The following is an 18,660-nucleotide window of genomic DNA, read 5'->3' as shown; positions in this document are numbered from 1 at the left end:
GCTGTAAGAAGCATTTTACGCACGATATGGAAAAAGTTAATTCCATGAGTGCGTAAAATGCCTTATAGCACGTGTGACGTACTATACTTTACCTACGACCAAATGGAAAGTCCTGTTTTCGCAATTCATATAATTCAGAGTAACTTTTCATTAAAAAAGTATATTTTCAACGTATTGACATCATATTTGTACTAATCATAGGTATTATGCTACTAAAGAAAAAAATACTAACATAATAAAAAAAAATTAGAAATCATGTTACTTAAATAATTATTAGTGTTGTTCTTAAAATAATTATTTATGGTGACATTACAGTTATTAAGAAGAAAGGGAAAACTTTCAGTAATATGATGTGTTTGCTATTGCAGATATTATTCTAGACGAAGTGGTAGTTACTTAAAACTGTATGAACAATTGAAAAAAAACTCCATAAATTAAATTTTCCGAAAATTTTACATCCCTGTATACAGGGTAATTCAAATTCGACCCTCACCATTGGGATCTCGGAAACTATAAGAGATACGAGAAAGTTTAAATTGGGGCAAAGTTGCGCAATTTAAAGCTCAACCAAATGCTGTTTTAAAAATTTTGATTTTCCGAGTACTTCCGAAGATATCCGAAAAAAACTGAAAATTTGATTTTTTGTTTTTATTTATTTCTAATCTTATTTGAAGAGATATTCCAAAACTAAAAGCACCTTTTCATTGCCACTTTTTCCTAGCTATTCGATGATGGATTCAAATTTGCCACACGACGTTTCGTTTTTTGGCAGCCATCATCAACTTTCTTTTTTCTTATGGGCGCCATATTGGATTTTTAGCCCACCAAATAGTACGTTTTATTCTGATTTTAGTGATGTATAATAACTTATGATTTGCTTCATAAATAACAAAATAATTCAATAAAAACTATTTTTACTTTAGTTATTGGCTTTGAGTTAATGGGCCGTTTTAAAAAATGTCATTATTTGACAGTACTTGTCAAACACGATAATTCGGACGATCATTAGAGCTTTTAGAGATTTTATCTTTGTTACCTTTGAGTGAATGAGACCTTTTATGAAGATTACTTGGTAGTACTTGTCACACGCAATTGGCCTGAACATACTTAGTCACAAAGGTGTACACGTGACTTAAACCGGTTTATTCACTCGAAGAGCTTAGGCCACTCGCTACGCTTGTGGACCTAGTTGTTCTTTTCGTGAATAAAAAATGGTTTAAGTCACTTGCTGTATAAATAACTATTAAATCACTCTGAATGACATTCGCTTATTTACAGATGTAAACAAACAAACATCAATGTTACATCTACGGGGCGCGGTGCAAATAATAGAACTGTAATTTTAGTTCTTTTTTTTAATATAAAAAGTCGAAATTTAATAAAATACTGTATAAGACACGTGACTAAACCGGTTTATTCACTCGAATAAATATGAATGAATAAAAAATGGTTTGTCACTTACTGTATAAATAACTACAAATTTGCACTTAACATTATAAAAAATTTAAATTTGGCAAAAAATGAAGTTCCTAAAATGATGATCTTTCTCTTGGAAACATAAATAAGCCTTTTAAGTTAGAGATAATGCTAACAAATCTCTTTTTCTGATTAACCTAAATAGTTCAGCAATGCTTGTATAATAATAACATTTTCTGCGGGGGTTTCTTTTCTAGATACATTTTTAACTATGATTGACGCTCTAATGATCGTCCGAATTATCGTGTTTGACAAGTACTGTCAAATAATGACATTTTTTAAAACGGCCCATTAACTCAAAGCCAATAACTAAAGTAAAAATAGTTTTTATTGAATTATTTTGTTACTTATGAAGCAAATCATAAGTTATGATACATCACTAAAATCAGAATAAAACGTACTATTTGGTGGGCTAAAAATCCAATATGGCGCCCATAAGAAAAAAGAAAGTTGATGATGACTGACAGAAAACGAAACGTCGTGTGGCAAATTTGAATCCATCATCGAATAGCTAGGAAAAAGTGGCAATGAAAAGATGCTTTTAGTTTTGGGATATCTCTTCAAATAAGGTTAGAAATAAATAAAAACAAAAAATCAAATTTTCAGTTTTTTTCGGATATCTTCGGAAGTACTCGGAAAATCAAAATTTTTAAAACAGCATTTGGATGAGCTTTAAATTGCGCAACTTTGCCCCAATTTAAACTTTCTCGTATCTCTTATGGTTTCTGAGATCCCAATGGTGAGGGTCGAATTTGAATTACCCTGTATACTACCATGAGGTGTGATGGGTGAAAAACGGCTTATTTTGCTCTATATCGAATATTTTCAGCTAGAAAACAAAGCAGGAAAACTATTCCAAATACTATTTTACATCTACTGCACCAATACTAACGATTGTTTCATGGATAAAAAAAATAAATAATATATTTGAATGAAATGGAAATTGTCTAATTTAGAATTAATGATGTTTTATATTAGTACATACCATCCTTCCATTGGAAGACCGAATCTATGTCTGTGCCTACGCCTTTCCACATTTTCGTAATTTTTCTTGGATAGTCCTTCTCCACTTCTTGTTCTTCGTCGTCAAACCTGCAAAATACCAGCTTAGTAACCTATAAAAACTACTTAAGAATATTTTTATACCATTTATGGATGACTTTGATGATACCAATTTAGAAACGAATAAAAAATTATACAAAACTTGTTTTTTTTTTGGTTTAAGACCCAGTGTGCATTGATTCAACTGGTTTTATAACTAAATAACTCACTATTCTGTTTACTTAGTTTGAAGAAAAATAGTTGCTATAAAATCTGTTCAAATCATAAAAACATACCTCCAATAGTCTTCGCCACTAAAGAAATAAGTCTTGCCGTTGTGACCCCAAACCATAGCTCCATCGACCTGCTTTAGAGCGCCGGGTAGCCCCAAATGCGTCAAAGGTTTCGGGTAACCATGCACCAGAGTAATTCCGGAGAATACGTAATACTTGTCCCCCACAAAGAACACAATATTGCCGTCACCCCTTTCAAATACCGCGTCCACGTGGGTTAAGTCCCTCGGGAAACCTCTGAACAACCGATGAATTTCTGCTGGATATTCTGACGTCACAACGCCATTGTCACCAATTCGCCAAAAATACTAAAAAAATAACATGGTTGTAAAATAGGTATAGTCAATCTATTAACTTATTTGTCCTTTTCTAATAAGCGACTTTACATTCCTCTATTAGTTTATTTTTCTTTTTTGTTGTCTATTTCATACCTGCTTATTTTGTTTAAATGGTCCTTTCCCCTTAAAATTGAAGATATCGGCTGAGAAAAAAAAGATCTATCAACTCTCTAAACATACGGAACAACCCTGTACAGGAGTCCAAATAAGAGTGGCAGTCGGCTTTTTTGACTAAACGGTTGATCGAGAAAAAAAATATAAAAAAAGCTTAAAGCATCGCTAGAAAATATTTTCAGTTTCGGGAAATGTTCACAAAAGACCGTACTAACAACTTTAATATTCAAAAAAGAGCTCATCTCTAAAATTTACCTCTTTTAAAGTCTTCACTCAGTGTGTTATCTCCGCAATTTGAACGAATAAACAACATTCAAATGGAACAAACACTTACCCGATCTTTAAAAATGAACAATTCGCGTCTAATTACTGCAACAGCATCGTAACTAGTATCACAGGTGTCTGGAGGTGCTTCGCCCTTCGGGTACTCCTTAGGGCTATACCTGGTGGGTTTCTCCGTTTCCACTTTAGGGGTGTGATGGTACTTCTTCGTTGGTTTAGTGGGGTGATGTCTGTGAGGATGATTAGTAGTTGATGGATGGTCCGTAACTGGATGCTTCGGATAATAGAACTTCTTGGTCGGGTTCATAGGTTCTTTGTGGTCTTTCTCCGGCCTTCAATGTGTATAATTAGCTATGATATGTCAATGTGTTGCTTAAGCACTTACTTTTTAGGATAAGGATGTCGACCAGGTGGATACCTAGGAACGTAAGGTACTTTAGGATACGGCCACCTTGTGGGGCTTCTCGTGGTTGTGGTGGTTGTTGTTGTAGTGGTGGTAGTGGGGTACGTTCGTGGTGGATGATAAACTGGTATTCTTCCCCATCCTCGGTTAGCATCTCTAGAACCTGGAGTAAAATTATTATTATTAAATATTTGCGGGTAAAACGTGCGTCTATAACTGTACAACTTACCATACAAGTACTGTATGGCCATTTTGTCATCATCAGGCAACTCGTAATCGAATCCGTCCTTCATTTCAGAGTACCAAGGATACATAAGAGCTCCTTCGACGTCTGAATGGGACAGGCCCAAAGAATGTCCAATTTCGTGTGCGGCCACATTGAACAAATTGGTTCCTAAAAAATTGACTATCAATCAAAGTTGGAACTTGGAACCAATTCTGGACAAGAAAGAAAATTGCACAATAATGCGTAACGTCATTAATTCGTACATTTCCAAATTTGTAATTTAAATCTTCAAGTCAAACTCTGACTACATCTACGCCATACGTGAAATACATTCTTTTTGTATCATAATCATAATACAATAAAACGTCAATTTAATGTGGTCGTACGGACAAACTGTGTTTTTCTATACTAAATGAACAATCTGTATACCTGGGCTGACAACAAAAGATACAAAAACACTAGTAAAATGAATTTTAGTCCACGTGTCCATGCTCCCGGGTGATTTTAATTAAAAACCCGATTTCCCGTGTATATGCAAGAGCCCGTTTACTTTAGTAGCTTGAAAGTTTTTCGTTTTTTTCTCTTCGTGCTAGTTGGCCTAATATTGGGTTAGCGATCTGAAAGGTTCGAACGGAACAAAGTTTGGTCGTTTTTTGACGCGACCGACGTCCAGCATACTGATGGAGGCAAATGTTTGCCAGCCCAAAAAACTACCGTTCACTTATAAATAGATTTTCAAAAATAATTTTACCGTTTGCAAATTTGTATTCTGAGGTAACTAATGTAGTTTTCTTACTAATTTACAGAGGTATTATACATGCAAATAGTGCGGGTATTAAACAAGTTAGGAAATGAAAAGAAGAGAATTCCATATTAGCAGTTATTTAAGGTGCGTAATATTACCTTGTTCAGTGTCTCCGGAAGTTGTCCAAACTTCATCAGCGTCAAAATGCACTTGGACAGAAGACCTGGTGCCAGTAGGAAAGAAGGCATGGGCAAGAATAACGCCTTTTCCATCGAAAGGGAAATTGTCTCCATGATCTCTTCTGCAGAAAATAATAATCAATGAATTAAACATTAAAATAATAATAAGCAGCAATATAACAATAAATCAAATTTCAGAGTTTTGTTCCAAAGTCTAAATTTATTTGACTTTTTGTATACATATTCTACATAAGTATACATAAAATCTGGACGTTATTTTTCTACCAATTAAGTCGTGTTCCCCATTTGGATTTTGCTTAATAGCACATTATCATCATCAGAGTGCAACTTATATAAACGCCATAAACTGGAGTTGTTAACTTTATATACGTAAGTCCTATATAGGATATAACAAAAACAAACTTTTCGCCCTTAACTTTTATTGGCACGTCCGGGCAACACGGGACAATCCAGCTTATTTCCTCAAATCTGGAAAAAAGGCATATAGAGATAGATACGACCGGGACGGAAAGCTTTATCGCGGCAAATGGCTTTTCCGACAGATTGGCGGACAAATTAAAAAGTTAAACCTCACTATAAAACTGAAATAAACTAGTCGAGTGCGCTTTTAGTTTGCCAGCGAGTTTTATAGATTATTTTTATGAGATTTTTTTTTGCGCGCTGAAATCGGCCTTGTTACTTATAGTGAGTGCTCTCAATGTTGGATATGACACGTACCTCACTTTTATGCGGACGTTTACAGTTCAAACGACCATTATAAAGTTAAAACTTGTTTGGCTGTGTGGCGTAGTTTATGTCAACACCCACCATCAAAAGTATCAATTTAAATAGCGCTCTACAGGGTTTTAGACGATGGAATTGTAGAAAATTGAATAGTCCTTGGGTTTCATAATCGCGGTTTAAAACGCCATATTGTTTATTCATAACATCAAGATTTTTTCAAACTTTGTAAAACATTTTTAGAAGTAAAAAAAAACAGACTAATTTTATGATAGTGATGATATAGGTATACATATAGAGTATGACATAAGGGGGCCTATTCTTGAAAGTAGGGAACGGAATTCTTAAGAGAAGTGTTCATAAAATGTGACAGAAGAAGCTGACAATGGCGGGTTCCTGTCACATTCTACAGGACTTTCTCTTGATAATTCCCTTCCCTCGTTTCAAGAATACGCACCAAGATTGGTTTATGAGTTTCACTTAAAAAAAACAATATTCTAGAAATAGAAACTGATTGAAAATGTATTCTTTTCAGCTGTTTCTAGCCGGGAGCAACTCGTGCTCCGGATCACTTTCATGTTCCAATTCACTCTCAATACTCAGCATTCCCGTTTTTTCCGCAGTACTTCTTGCATAAATTCATTTGGTATTTGGGGTTGGTTATAAAGGGAACAATACAAAATAGGTCAGTTAGCCCAAATGAAAAAATTACCTGTGATTTTTCAGCGTCCTTGCGATTGAGAGTAAAAAACAGTGCAAGCATGGCTTGATAATAGAGCAGTAAATGAAGAAAAAATTAATATTACTGATAAAAACTATAGTTCTCTATTGTTCTTCTCTCGGGCATTCTGCCAGTTCATGCGAAAAGGGCTTTAAAAACATTGATTTTATGATTTTACTGACTTTACACACAAATACTTAAAGTATTTTTGTGCTTTTTAGTTAAACATGCATACCAAATAGGAATATAGTTATAGCTAATTATTGTAGATACTACGATTATAATGTTTTTAAAATTTGCAACATAGTTCTTTCGAAAATATGATTCTGAGCTGTTCTTATAGGACAAAAAGTCATTATAATAATTGGAATAAATCGCCCACATGAAACAATACACCCCACGACCTCTCGAAAGCCCGGATGTAATACCCGGGACCAAAGAGGCGAAAAACTGCATAGAATCTCAATAATATGACTAAGCGACCGACAAAGCCACTCGAGATAAAGCGACAATCGCACAAAATCCTTGAATTCGTCGTCGAGATACGAAACAGCCCGGAAATTCCCTCTGTGATCCCCGTTTGGAAATTATCTCCCACTGGATATTGCATCTAAAACACTCGACGTCTGGAACGGATATGCGAATTGACTGTTCAACATTTTTCTGTTGAGCCGGGCCCGCCAGAAAATCTGCAAGTAAAATTCCCCCGGGTTCGACTTACCTATAAAAGTATATCACTATGTCGGCTTTGTCGCTTTCCACCTCGTTGAAGATGAGTTTCGAGTGCTTGGACCACACCTCCAACGCTTTCGTTATGACGAAACGCACGTCGTACGTGTTCAAGCCTGGGAGATGTTTTGTCCTTAAGCTGAAAACAAAAGTTTAGTAAGAATTTTTCTGAAGATACATTCAATTTGCATCAGTTAATGTACAGCAGTAAAATCTTGTCCTTATTCCTGTCTGTCTCTTCAATAATAAGTTTAGACTTGCAAACCCTCCATAAAGGGTATTTGGTACAGGCTACTAGGTACTGGTAAAGTCTAAGTTTTGATGGATTATTGATAAAGAGTATTGGTATTTGAAGTCTGTTTTAAAATTAAAATCATTATCAAAGTGTCTTTATAGCTTGTTTTCTAGGCTGTTGGTCATTTTCAAACTTGTGTATTCTAATAAGAAAACTTTAAACATCTAATTTTATTATTAAAAGTACGGTAAACTTTAATTTCGGTTAATTTGGATGTTTTGGAACTATTGAACAGCTAACTACAACTAAAATCATACATCATCAATGATTAAGTCAAGTGCCGCTATTTTGTGTTAAAAACCTGTGAGTAAAAATAATCTACAAAAATTCACAGGTTAACACAATCATCATCCATAAGAGTTCAATAGAAGTTAAGTCTGGGTATCTTGGTGGACATCTTTATGCAGTGTTGATCCAAGTTCACAAATTCACCCAAGTTTTTGTGTTTAATCTGGTGGGCTGTTAGAGAATACCATTATTTGGAATAGTTACAGTACGGGATAAGACATATTCTTCCATGTTTTTTGAAACCATTTATGGGGTTTTTACTGAAACGACGCGACGACTCGACTGTGGTTTTTGGTCCTATATGTTTGCTAGTATATTAACATAGAATCTGCTGCTTCTAACAGTTTCATTAACTGATCTGTCATTCTGTTGAAGTCCTTAAAAAGTTAATCCTTCCTCCAAATTTCTATGTACCAATCTTGTATACTTTGATTCATTACATCATATCAATCTGATTCATAGGTAAGCGGCACTTTATTTTCTATACAGCCATCACAGTTTTTATCTAAAACTGAAACCATCATCATGAATAATGTGGTAATTTCCAACATCAATCCCGACTTTTCTTCGATCGGTTTCAATCTGTGCGGAGCTTCCTTCATTTAATTATACAACGTATAGGGGCACATACTTGTCAATTACATTAACTGACGCTATACCCAAGTTAATTTAACTTGGAGTTAAATGATCTTGTGATATGAATTTAGTTTAATATTTGAGTCTATTAAGAGGACGGCGTGACTTTTCGTCTAATGCGTTTATTTATGCTGCCTTTGTATAACGTCGTGGCGTAATCGGCTCGGTCAAATTAAAATTCGCACATGTCGAAATCACCACGTTCAGTCGCTCACTCAAGGAGGTTGTGATGTAATCAAATACACATCACACCCAGGTTGAGTGAGTAACTGAACAGGTTTTTAAGTTCCTTCAAAATTGATTGGTGCCAATTAATACTTGAGGAGAAATGGGGAAGGGTGAAAGCCCTAGAGGGCTTTCTCGAGTCGACGTCACACTCATTTTAGAATCGCCGGCTTCAAGGAGCTTGACCCGGTTCGAGTTATGACAAAGTTCGGCAACTTTCCGGATAGTTTTCCCGTGAAACTTTTTAACTAGCACTGAAAGACATTTCCCGGCAAAAGCGCCCTTAAAACAACATCCACTTATTAGATTTACCCCTCGCAACGGTACAGTTTGTTGTTTGTACAAAACGACACGCTCAAGGAAGATAGAAAAATTATTATTTGCCTCGCAATTTCCTGCGATTTTCCGCTATTTATTGACTGTTTGTATATTCGTCGGGATTCGGAGTGTGGCGGGGGCGGAAAATCCGGCTTTTAACAGCTCGCCTCAGGTGAGAAACGAAAATGTAATCAGACAGTAATAAAATGATGAACGAATTGAGTTCCAGTGCGAAGGGTGTGTTTATTGTAAGGGTGTTCGGTTTTACGGCCCTCTGCTACACCTTTCTAATTGAAACCTGTAATAACAAAACCGCATTAAATGCTCCACCCCATGATTTTCGATTAGGTCCGTTTTTGCATAATACGTCAGCCAAATAAGGTAATCGCAAAGCGATTAAAGATGTAATTTATGAGTAAATTAACGTTACTAAAAAAATAACAAAAACTGATAATGTGCCATCTAGACTAGCAAAAATAATTATTTGAGAATAAGTTTTTCATTGTTGATGTTATAGAAATTAAAAGTTTCCTTATTACATATTTAACTGTTAGGTAAGTCGAATTTCGACCCAAAACGTCGCACCATATTTAAGTCATTCTCATCAGGCATTTTTGTTGCCTAACCTAACCTAACAAAAAAAATTTTTTTTTTCAATGAAACCATTATTTTGTCATTAGCTTCAAACTTCATAAATCACATATCTTAAACTTGTTTCTTTCTTATCGTTTTTGACACCTGGATTTTTCGAATTTCATTTTTCCAATACGTCAATTCAGTCAAAAATTTTAATTTTTAAAACAAAATTTTTAACTTTTGATAGGAAAATAGCATTTTGACACATTTTCTGAGAATTAACTGAGTTATTAGTTAGTCAGCAGCTTACTCGTCAGCATATCAAACTTTTTCAACACGTTGCTGAAACTAATCAGCCCAATATCCAGCACGCGTCGCATCTTCACATGCATCCTCCCTTATTATTAATACATCTCAATAATGTCTCCGAGGCGGGTTTCGCGCCATGAATTTTTCATAAACCTCCCTCTGAAATGCATGGAATGCGTCCATGTGTTAGCCTCTAACCCCCCCCAGAGCATTTGATTGGACCAGGGTCCACATTGCTGGTCAAATTGAATATCTCTCGCCGCTCTATACGCTATTTAGTCTATTTAACTAGGTTATACAAGTTAGGAGAATATTCAAAATATTTATTCATTAGATGGTTAATTAATAAATTTTTATTGTACTATAATTTTGACTTGGAACTTACATCATCTGCCTCGTTATGCTTAATATAACATTTGTCAAACTACACCATTTACACATGTAGTTTAGAAAATATCACTTGGATTTTAAAAATATAAGTTGGATTTCAGAATCTATAACTTGTATTTCATTATCGTAAATTTGGTTTTAGAAAACGTAAGTTGTATTTCAGATTCGTCACTTGTATTTCAGAAAAGCTCACTTGTATTTTAGAAAGCGTTATTTCAATTTCAGATTTTTTTGTGTTTCTATGTGGTTATTAGTTCATTGTTGTTTTTTAATGTCACTTTAAGCAAAAAAAACCGCCCATCGGGAGTATTAATTTATATAAAATATACAGGGTGTCCTATAACCATATGACAATCTCTCGGGGGCATACAGGGGAGGTCAAAATAATACGATTTGTTCATATAATTAATTTTTTTAAAAGTCACTCCTAAGGAAAATATCGAGCCCCAAAGAACTGCCTTCCAATTAACGATTTTGGCCGTAACTTTTGAAACACTTTGTATATTGTAATCATTATTGGGTTTAATGTTTTATCGAAAAAGACCTTCTATTTGACATGAAAACCAGGTATCTCGTCTTCGAAAGGCCGGAACTAACTGGACCTATGATACAATTTGCTTAAACTTTGACAGCTGTCATTATTTTCAGCTGCAAACGCCTGGATACTCTTAACATTTTTATCGAAAAATTGTACTCTTCTTTTATTTCGATAAAATAAACGGTTTTCGAGATAAATCGATTTTTCATTGAACTGCTTAAACCACAATGTACTTTTTTTACTTATTTACTTTTTTTTTATTAACTTTTTTTGCTCCACTTTAATTTTCCAAATTACAAATGACCATGTCTAAAATACAACTGCTCTTTTCTATACTACAAGTGACTAATCTGAAATACAAATTGCAATTTCGAAAATTATTATTCTAAAATTGAAAGTACCGTTTCTGAAATACAAGTGATCTTTTTTAAATCCATCTTATGGTTTCTAAAATTCAACTGACGCTTTCTAAACTACATGTGTAAATGGTGTAGTTACGTAAATTGCGCTGTTTGTTTCCCAAAAGCGGCGTTTAACAGAAAAAAAGTAGTTTTTGTAGAAATGTATTTTCAGGAATATATTTATAGTTTTGAAAAAAGTTTGAAAATCACCCTAAGTGTCATCTGCCAAACGATGGTACAGATAGAAACAAATGGAAAAGGAATTGAAAGCAAATAGTTAGCTTAAATGGGGAAAAAATTTAAATTTGTGCTTCCTGTAGTCCTGTATCTGGAAAATATGGACTTTTAGTGTTAAGACAAATTTTTCTTTTCGGTAGCATATCTTATTCAGCAACACCCTGTATGATTATAAACTTTTTGTTTTTTTTTTGTTGAGATTCTAAGAGTTGGAGTTGCAAGCAAATTACACCAATTTTGCTAATTTAAACTGTATGATAGAACGAACATACATACAATAAAATATCTGTTAATTAATTTATAATGAAACCCACGCGATTAACTGAATCTGGACATATTTTAGATTTTAACAAAAATTGTTAAATATGAAATTTGTGGATATTTAGGTGTAGTTGTTTGTTATTGTTCAGGGAATCTCAAATTTGAGTAGCAAAGTAAAACACCTACATCTAAATTCACAAGTTTTGTCCACAAATTTTATATTGCTGGAAAAAAAAACAGTTCAATCACCCTGTATCTAAGTATCTTCATCTTTCATGCATAGTAAACATTTAATAATAACCTTCATGTTAATGATTCTCCATAAATATTTAACGAGCACATTTTAGGAAGTTTTGGTAAACGTTTATTACCCCCACAAGGGGGTTGGCAGTAAGGCAATTACGACTCCATTCTGGTTTAGTGTTTAATTTGGGGTTGTAAACGAGAACTTTATATACGCGATTGGGTCAATCGATATGTCGTTTGTCAAGAGTTACGCCCTCCCCTAGTTATTTGGGGGGTCTTAAAATGCTCCAGATGTCATAAATAATTAAATTGTGCTTTTTCCCACAGCTTCGGCCTTGCCCTTTAATTGTCAAGAAGTTTATTAATTTTTAATCAGTACTGTTTATGTGGAGTGCTGCCGGAACACACTGGCGGTTCATTTATAATTTAAGTTAATAAAAGTTGACAAAGAACTGAAAGAAATTGTTTCGGATTCAGCTTTATTGTAAACAGGATCATTCACAGGGTTGTCATATGTGACAAAACTTAGTTTTAAAGCATCTTTGATTTTGGGATGAATATAGGCTTGTTAGAAGTATGTTTTAAACTTATTTTCAATATGTAAATTTTGATGTTTTTGTAGGAGACCTCAAAGCTGTAGAAGATAGAAAAGAGCTGATACTCTAAAAGAATACTTTTTTCAGCAAAAAATAGCTATAAAATAGAGATAGCAAATTGAAATTTGCCCCCATTGAAAATAATTTTTTATTCATCTCAAATTCCAACATATTTTAAAACTTAATAGTTTAGTCACAATCTTCCATGCCGAATAACCCTGAATTATTTTTTAATAACAATCGCAAAAATGTTTAAAGATATTCAAAATACTCACATGAATCATGATCACTTTTACTTAAAAAAGAAATAAACACTGAAACGTTAAAAAACAACACGTTAGTCGATCGTCTCTGGATCACACCGTTCCAGATTTCTGGCTGGGTCTGGAAGCGGGAACACAGTGTCGGATCGGGCATCGGCCGTCCTGCTTTTATAATTTCTGGAACAAAGTGCGTGCGCACAGTGGCGAACCACCCCTTTTCCCAGTCGGTTTCGACTGGAAGGCGTGTTTTGATAATTCAACGGCACGTCTATGATGTCGACGTTGGATTTTTAATGAGTTTTGGAAAATTGTTAATACGACGGATGAAGTGCGGAACTCGACACCGAGGAGGGTTTATTAACTAGGCTAGAAATTGCGACGCCCTAGCTGAAAATTATAAGGAGGTCGTTTTGTTTTTAACTCGCGTATGTAATAAACTTTGTCTGGTGATGACAATTTCAAAAAAATTCATATTTTTACCTTGCTGATGGAATAACAAAGTTGAATTAGGAGGTTTAACTGCTCAACCACTGACCAGAGTTGGAAATCAGCTTAGAATTTAATAATAATTAGGGACCTGCTGGCAGGGCTCAATTACGAAGAGCATATAAGCGCATAAATCTACGCTTTCCTCCCTCGTGAATCTGCGGGTCATTTTAAAATTAAATAAGCACATAATAATACTTTTTTTACATCAATACGAGAATGCACATGGTGTCCAAAGTATGGCATTAAATCTATGGAACTTGTATTTTTTTGTTGAGAACAATCTCCAAAATCCAGTGATCAACTCTGCAGTAAATATTTTCAGTTTAGAATGTTACTGAATATTATTTTTGTTTAGTCACTATGAACTACAAAGTCATAGAAATATTACATCCTGTTTTTTTTTTACTTCACTTGAAAATGGCAGAATCTGGATCTAATTGTATCATACAAAATGAATTGGAACATGTTCAAGCTGTTTCGTTAATGACCAGTTCTTTCCAAATGTCAGATTTTCTTTATTAAACAAATTGACTGAAAATGTCCCTAAATGGTCCAATAGTACAGTATAAACACGGTGTTAATTGACCTAAAATAGTAATTAATAATCCCCCTAATATATTGCAAACCACACCTTTAAAACAATCAGATGAGCAACAAAAAAGTAATTTCAGAAAATAAGAATGTTCAAAATGTAATAATTGTATGTTTGCTGTGTATGTAACTACCTCGTTAAGCTTTGGTCGCACTTTTTCCATACACCCTGTATAATTGTTGTGTCGGACATTGCCGGTTTAGCTGACCAAAATTTTAAGATGACAGCCAGTCAGTTTTTTGAGGTTCTCATTAAAGCAGCAAATAAATCAATCAACAAATTAGTTAAAGCATCCGTTTGTGAACTTCTAGCGAGCTGTCATTTTCAAAATTTGCTTCTACCAATAGGAATAGCCGGTTAAATATCGAGCATTGCTGTACTGTTTTGATGACGTTTGGTAGAAAAGTATACTTTAGTATGTATAGCAATAAAATTGTTATTGGAAAACAGCACAAAACTTAGTGGTCCAAAAACAATGAGTTTTCCTTCTTTAATGGCTATTGCTCACTCGGTGATTTACATCATATTACAACTTCAATTTTGTGAGTAATAGCTATCATTACATGCTCGTTGACTTATATTTACTATAACAAAACTTCACAACTTTTCCTCTTGATTAGAAACAGATGCAACACTTTACACGTGGCAGGTTAAAAAACTCAACTTTACCTAAAGTTGCGAGAAGTGAGGCAAGACGCGTACACATCGTGACGTTTCTGTATCCGTCCCTTCAACCCTTTTCCTGGGTGATCTGTGTCGGCACCCACTCGAATAAAGAGTCCTCCGTGACGTCACCCGGCAAACTTAAGGGTCACGAACAAGTGCCCTTAGCACAGCCCTGCCTCTCGCGAAGGGTTTTCAATTGTCAGTCATGAAGCCATTGTTTGTGCCCTACGGATTTTGGGATCATCCCCGTCAGTATGCAGTTAATGATCGGGGGCGATACTAATTACTAATTCCACACTAAATTTGCTGACTTTTTCTCGTGACTGTGTATAGCAAGCCCGAAAGGGCAGATATTCTAGACGAATCAACCTTCAATTTCCGCGACACGAAATTCTGCTCCACCTGTAAACGAAATTATGGAGAAATTGGCGAATAAAATGCGAAGATTGAACAGTTAACTGCATTAAGGGGTGGCGGAGGCCGGGGTGAGCCTCAATCTTAAATTTTAATGAGAATGGAATTTGACTGCCTGGTGGAAATTTAATTCCCGCCCAAGAGTTGGCAGTGGCGATATGCCTTTTTCAGTCTGTTATCTAACTACTAGCTGCAGTTGATATTGAATAAACCCACCCACAACCAGTGATAGATACATCCTGTTCGAGGGTAACACTAAACACGCGACAACATCGTAATCGGATACGGACTGTAAGTGCGTTTAGATTGTTGAAGAATATAGAGCAGAAGTTCTCTCTTTTTAAATGCATACCAGTCTCGTTTGTTAGTCACATACGCAAGACGTAAACATGGCAGTTGCACACAGTATGACGTAATTTGGATAAATAAGCCTTAATTAGACTAACGAACGATTCATTTTTCAATAGGGACCGCATGTGATTGGGGCCGGCTAGTTATGCGAAGATGGCCTTTTGTTTTATTTACTTCCAATGCTCAATTAAGGAATTTAAGTGTTATTGCTTTGCTCTCTGTACGATCCACTGTTTCTAGTTACCAGATGTGTTCAGTCAAAACCACATTTTCAATCTGGTAACTTTCGGTTTTTATATAAAGCTTCAAAGCCAGCAACCCTGCAAAATTCAACTCGATATGCTGACCTTTGGGATTGTTTGGTATTTGGAAATGCCGCGATCATATTGAAATATTCACTGACATGGATATCTTTAGATCTAGATCATTACATTTTGATTAAAATAAGGGTCAAAAAATTTTATATTTTTATAGAAAAGTTACGACTGTTGCGGGGAAACAAAAAATAGTGCTAAATACTGATTTTATTTTTCTCAAAGTTTCCATATTGTTATACTAAATGAAAGTGCATGATGAAACGAGGTTTGAAAGTATACAGGGTCAGTCACAAACTATACCAACTTTATTAATTGAAATCTTTAGATTTTAAGGTATTCATAAAGATTAAATACCAATTCAACAATACACGATTTTATAACTTTATTTGAGGGAATGATATGAAAAAATTCCAATAAGTAAGTTCCTATACAGGGTGTCTAAAAAGTCTGGAATATTGCAAATATCTCGAAAACTGCTGATTTTATTTTTCTCAAAATTTGCGTCTTGTTATAGTAAATAACAGCGCATGACGTGAGGGTGAAATGAGGTTCGCAAGTATACAGGGTCAGTCACAAAGTATACCAACTTTCTTAATTCAAACCTAACACACTGTATATTACTTCAGATTTTAAGAGTACTTATAAAGGCCAATTCAACGATATACGATTTTTTTTTTTTTGTATCTACCTATAACAATGATAGGTGTAACAATGACAGCTAACGTATATTATATATAACGTATTATATATAATGTTAAATTAATTGGCAAATTTTCCTATTACTTAAAATGGTGTTTTTGAGTGAGAAGGAAAAGACTGACATCTTAAGTATGGTGGGATATGGCGACTAGTTATTGCAACACGATTTGGGTAACGCTGATTAAACAAATCACATACTTCCTGCTGCGTTCTCTTACGGTCGCCATATCCCACCATACTTAAGATGTCAGTCTTTTCCTTCTCACTCAAAAACACCATTTTAAGTAATAGGAAAATTTGCCAATTAATTTAACATTACATTGACGTTAGCTGTCATTGTTACACCTATCATTGTTGAAGGTAGGTACAAAAAAAAAATCGTATATCGTTGAATTGGCCTTTATAAGTACTCTTAAAATCTGAAGTAATATACAGTGTGTTAGGTTTGAATTAAGAAAGTTGGTATACTTTGTGACTGACCCTGTATACTTGCGAACCTCATTTCACCCTCACGTCATGCGCTGTTAACAAGACGCAAATTTTGAGAAAAATAAAATCAGCAGTTTTCGAGATATTTGCAATATTCCAGACTTTTTAGACACCCTGTATAAGTATTTAAAACTCATGTTTTTTGAAAGGTGTACCTACCTATAACAATGGTAGGAGTAACAATAATAGCTATAACGTCAGTATGATGTTAAATTGTTATCAATTTTTCCTGTGTCCGAAAGTTAATCAAATTTCCGTTTTTTCGCCAGAAAAAAAGATTGTACAGGGTGATTGGTTGAATTTTGTCCACCCCCTTAACTACTTTAATTTTGATTTTAGCAAAAAACGTTAAATACAAAACTAGTAGATATTTAGGTCTACCTTACTTTAAAATAAACATTTATTATACAGGATGTCCCAAATTTGAGTAACGAATCAAAATTATGTTTTTTTAAATACAATGACCAATATTTTATCCAATATTTGAATTCTACGTCAAATTCTAGGCCTAATTGATGTAAAATGTTCGAATATACAGGGTGATTCCAAAGTTGGTGCTTTCCTTTCACCTGCGAATAGGGCTTCAAAAAATAAGGTTTTTTTTTCCTTTGACGCTTTTTTGAAATATGAACAATAACGAAGATACAGGGTGTCAAAGTTTTACTGAAAAAATAATAATGTAATGATTTTGGCCAAACCACTTGAAGTAATTAAAAAAATTTTTGTAGGTGTCAATAGCTACGTGGAAAGGAAATTTTCCAAGAAACAACAGTTTTCTTGCGTTTACCAGTGGCGGGCGCATAATTTTTTTAAAACAATCTCAAAAAAATATATTACCCTACTGGTTTTTTTTCAACATAACATTTATTATTGAATTCCTTGTTCAATTCTAAAAATAAAACCCCTTCTATTATTTTTTGCTACGACGCACCGTTTTTGAGTAAAAAAATAAAAACCATCTTAATGCGTGCCTAAAATTAAATGCTGTTTTAATTTAAAAGGTCAAATTATTAAAACTTAGTTCAAAGGCGGCTGAAATCTTTTATTTTTGTTTATGTCTGTTGATAAGGAATAACCTGTAGTTAGTTAAAATTAAATTTAAGTTATTTTTTATTTTGCTTTTTTTCAGTAAAACTTTGACACCCTGTTTCTTCGTTATTGTTCATATTTCGAAAAACCGTCAAAGGAAAAAAAGCTTATTTTTTGAAGCCCTATTTGTAAGTGAAAGGAAAGCCCCAACTTTGAAATCACCCTGTATATTGAACTGTTTCCGCAGCAGCGTCCTTGATTGATTGAATTTTGACCACCCCCTTAACTTCCTTATTTTTGATTTTAGTCAAAAAACTAGTTTAAACAACTTAGTTCTAGAAATTTTAGTCTACTTTACTCTTAGATAAACAGTTATCATACAAGGTGTCCCAAATTTGAGTAATCAAATTAACCCTTAATCACATAGTCGAGGCAATATTGGTAATATACAATAAGTATAACAGATGCTACTGCGGAAAAAGTTGAATATCGATACAGACATTTTACATCAATTAGGCCTAGAATTTGACGTAGAATTCAAATATCGGATAAAAAGTTGGTCATTGTATTTAAAAAAAACATAAGTTTGGTTTGTTACTCAAATTTGGGACACCCTGTATAAATATAAGGTCAAAATTCAACCAATCACCCTGTACAAGTAGTAATCATGTAAATCTTTAATTGGTCTTTATGAGTAGGTACTCTTAAAATCTGACGTATTACACAGGGTATCAGGTTTGAATTAAG

At 34.2% G+C, this 18,660-nt stretch overlaps 1 protein-coding gene across 1 annotated transcript in view; it reads right to left on the bottom strand.

The window, feature by feature from the left end:
* The window catches only part of LOC145740214 (matrix metalloproteinase-2-like), a 74,391-nt gene that overhangs the window by 2,956 nt on the left and 52,775 nt on the right, over window positions 1-18,660 (bottom strand). The window contains exons 4-10 of the mRNA XM_081995613.1: window positions 7,281-7,427; window positions 5,077-5,219; window positions 4,177-4,341; window positions 3,930-4,110; window positions 3,597-3,876; window positions 2,814-3,118; window positions 2,462-2,568 (exon numbers count right to left, since the gene is read on the bottom strand). Of these exons, the coding sequence (XP_081851739.1) occupies window positions 2,462-2,568; window positions 2,814-3,118; window positions 3,597-3,876; window positions 3,930-4,110; window positions 4,177-4,341; window positions 5,077-5,219; window positions 7,281-7,427 (1,328 nt within the window). The remainder of the gene's footprint in view (window positions 1-2,461; window positions 2,569-2,813; window positions 3,119-3,596; window positions 3,877-3,929; window positions 4,111-4,176; window positions 4,342-5,076; window positions 5,220-7,280; window positions 7,428-18,660) is intronic.

Source organism: Ips typographus, linkage group LG1 (assembly GCF_016097725.1).
Source record: "Ips typographus isolate SLU linkage group LG1, UJ_Ityp_2.0, whole genome shotgun sequence".
Classification (NCBI taxonomy): Eukaryota; Metazoa; Arthropoda; class Insecta; order Coleoptera; family Curculionidae; genus Ips; species Ips typographus.
This window is presented reverse-complemented; position numbering and strand designations above follow the sequence as displayed.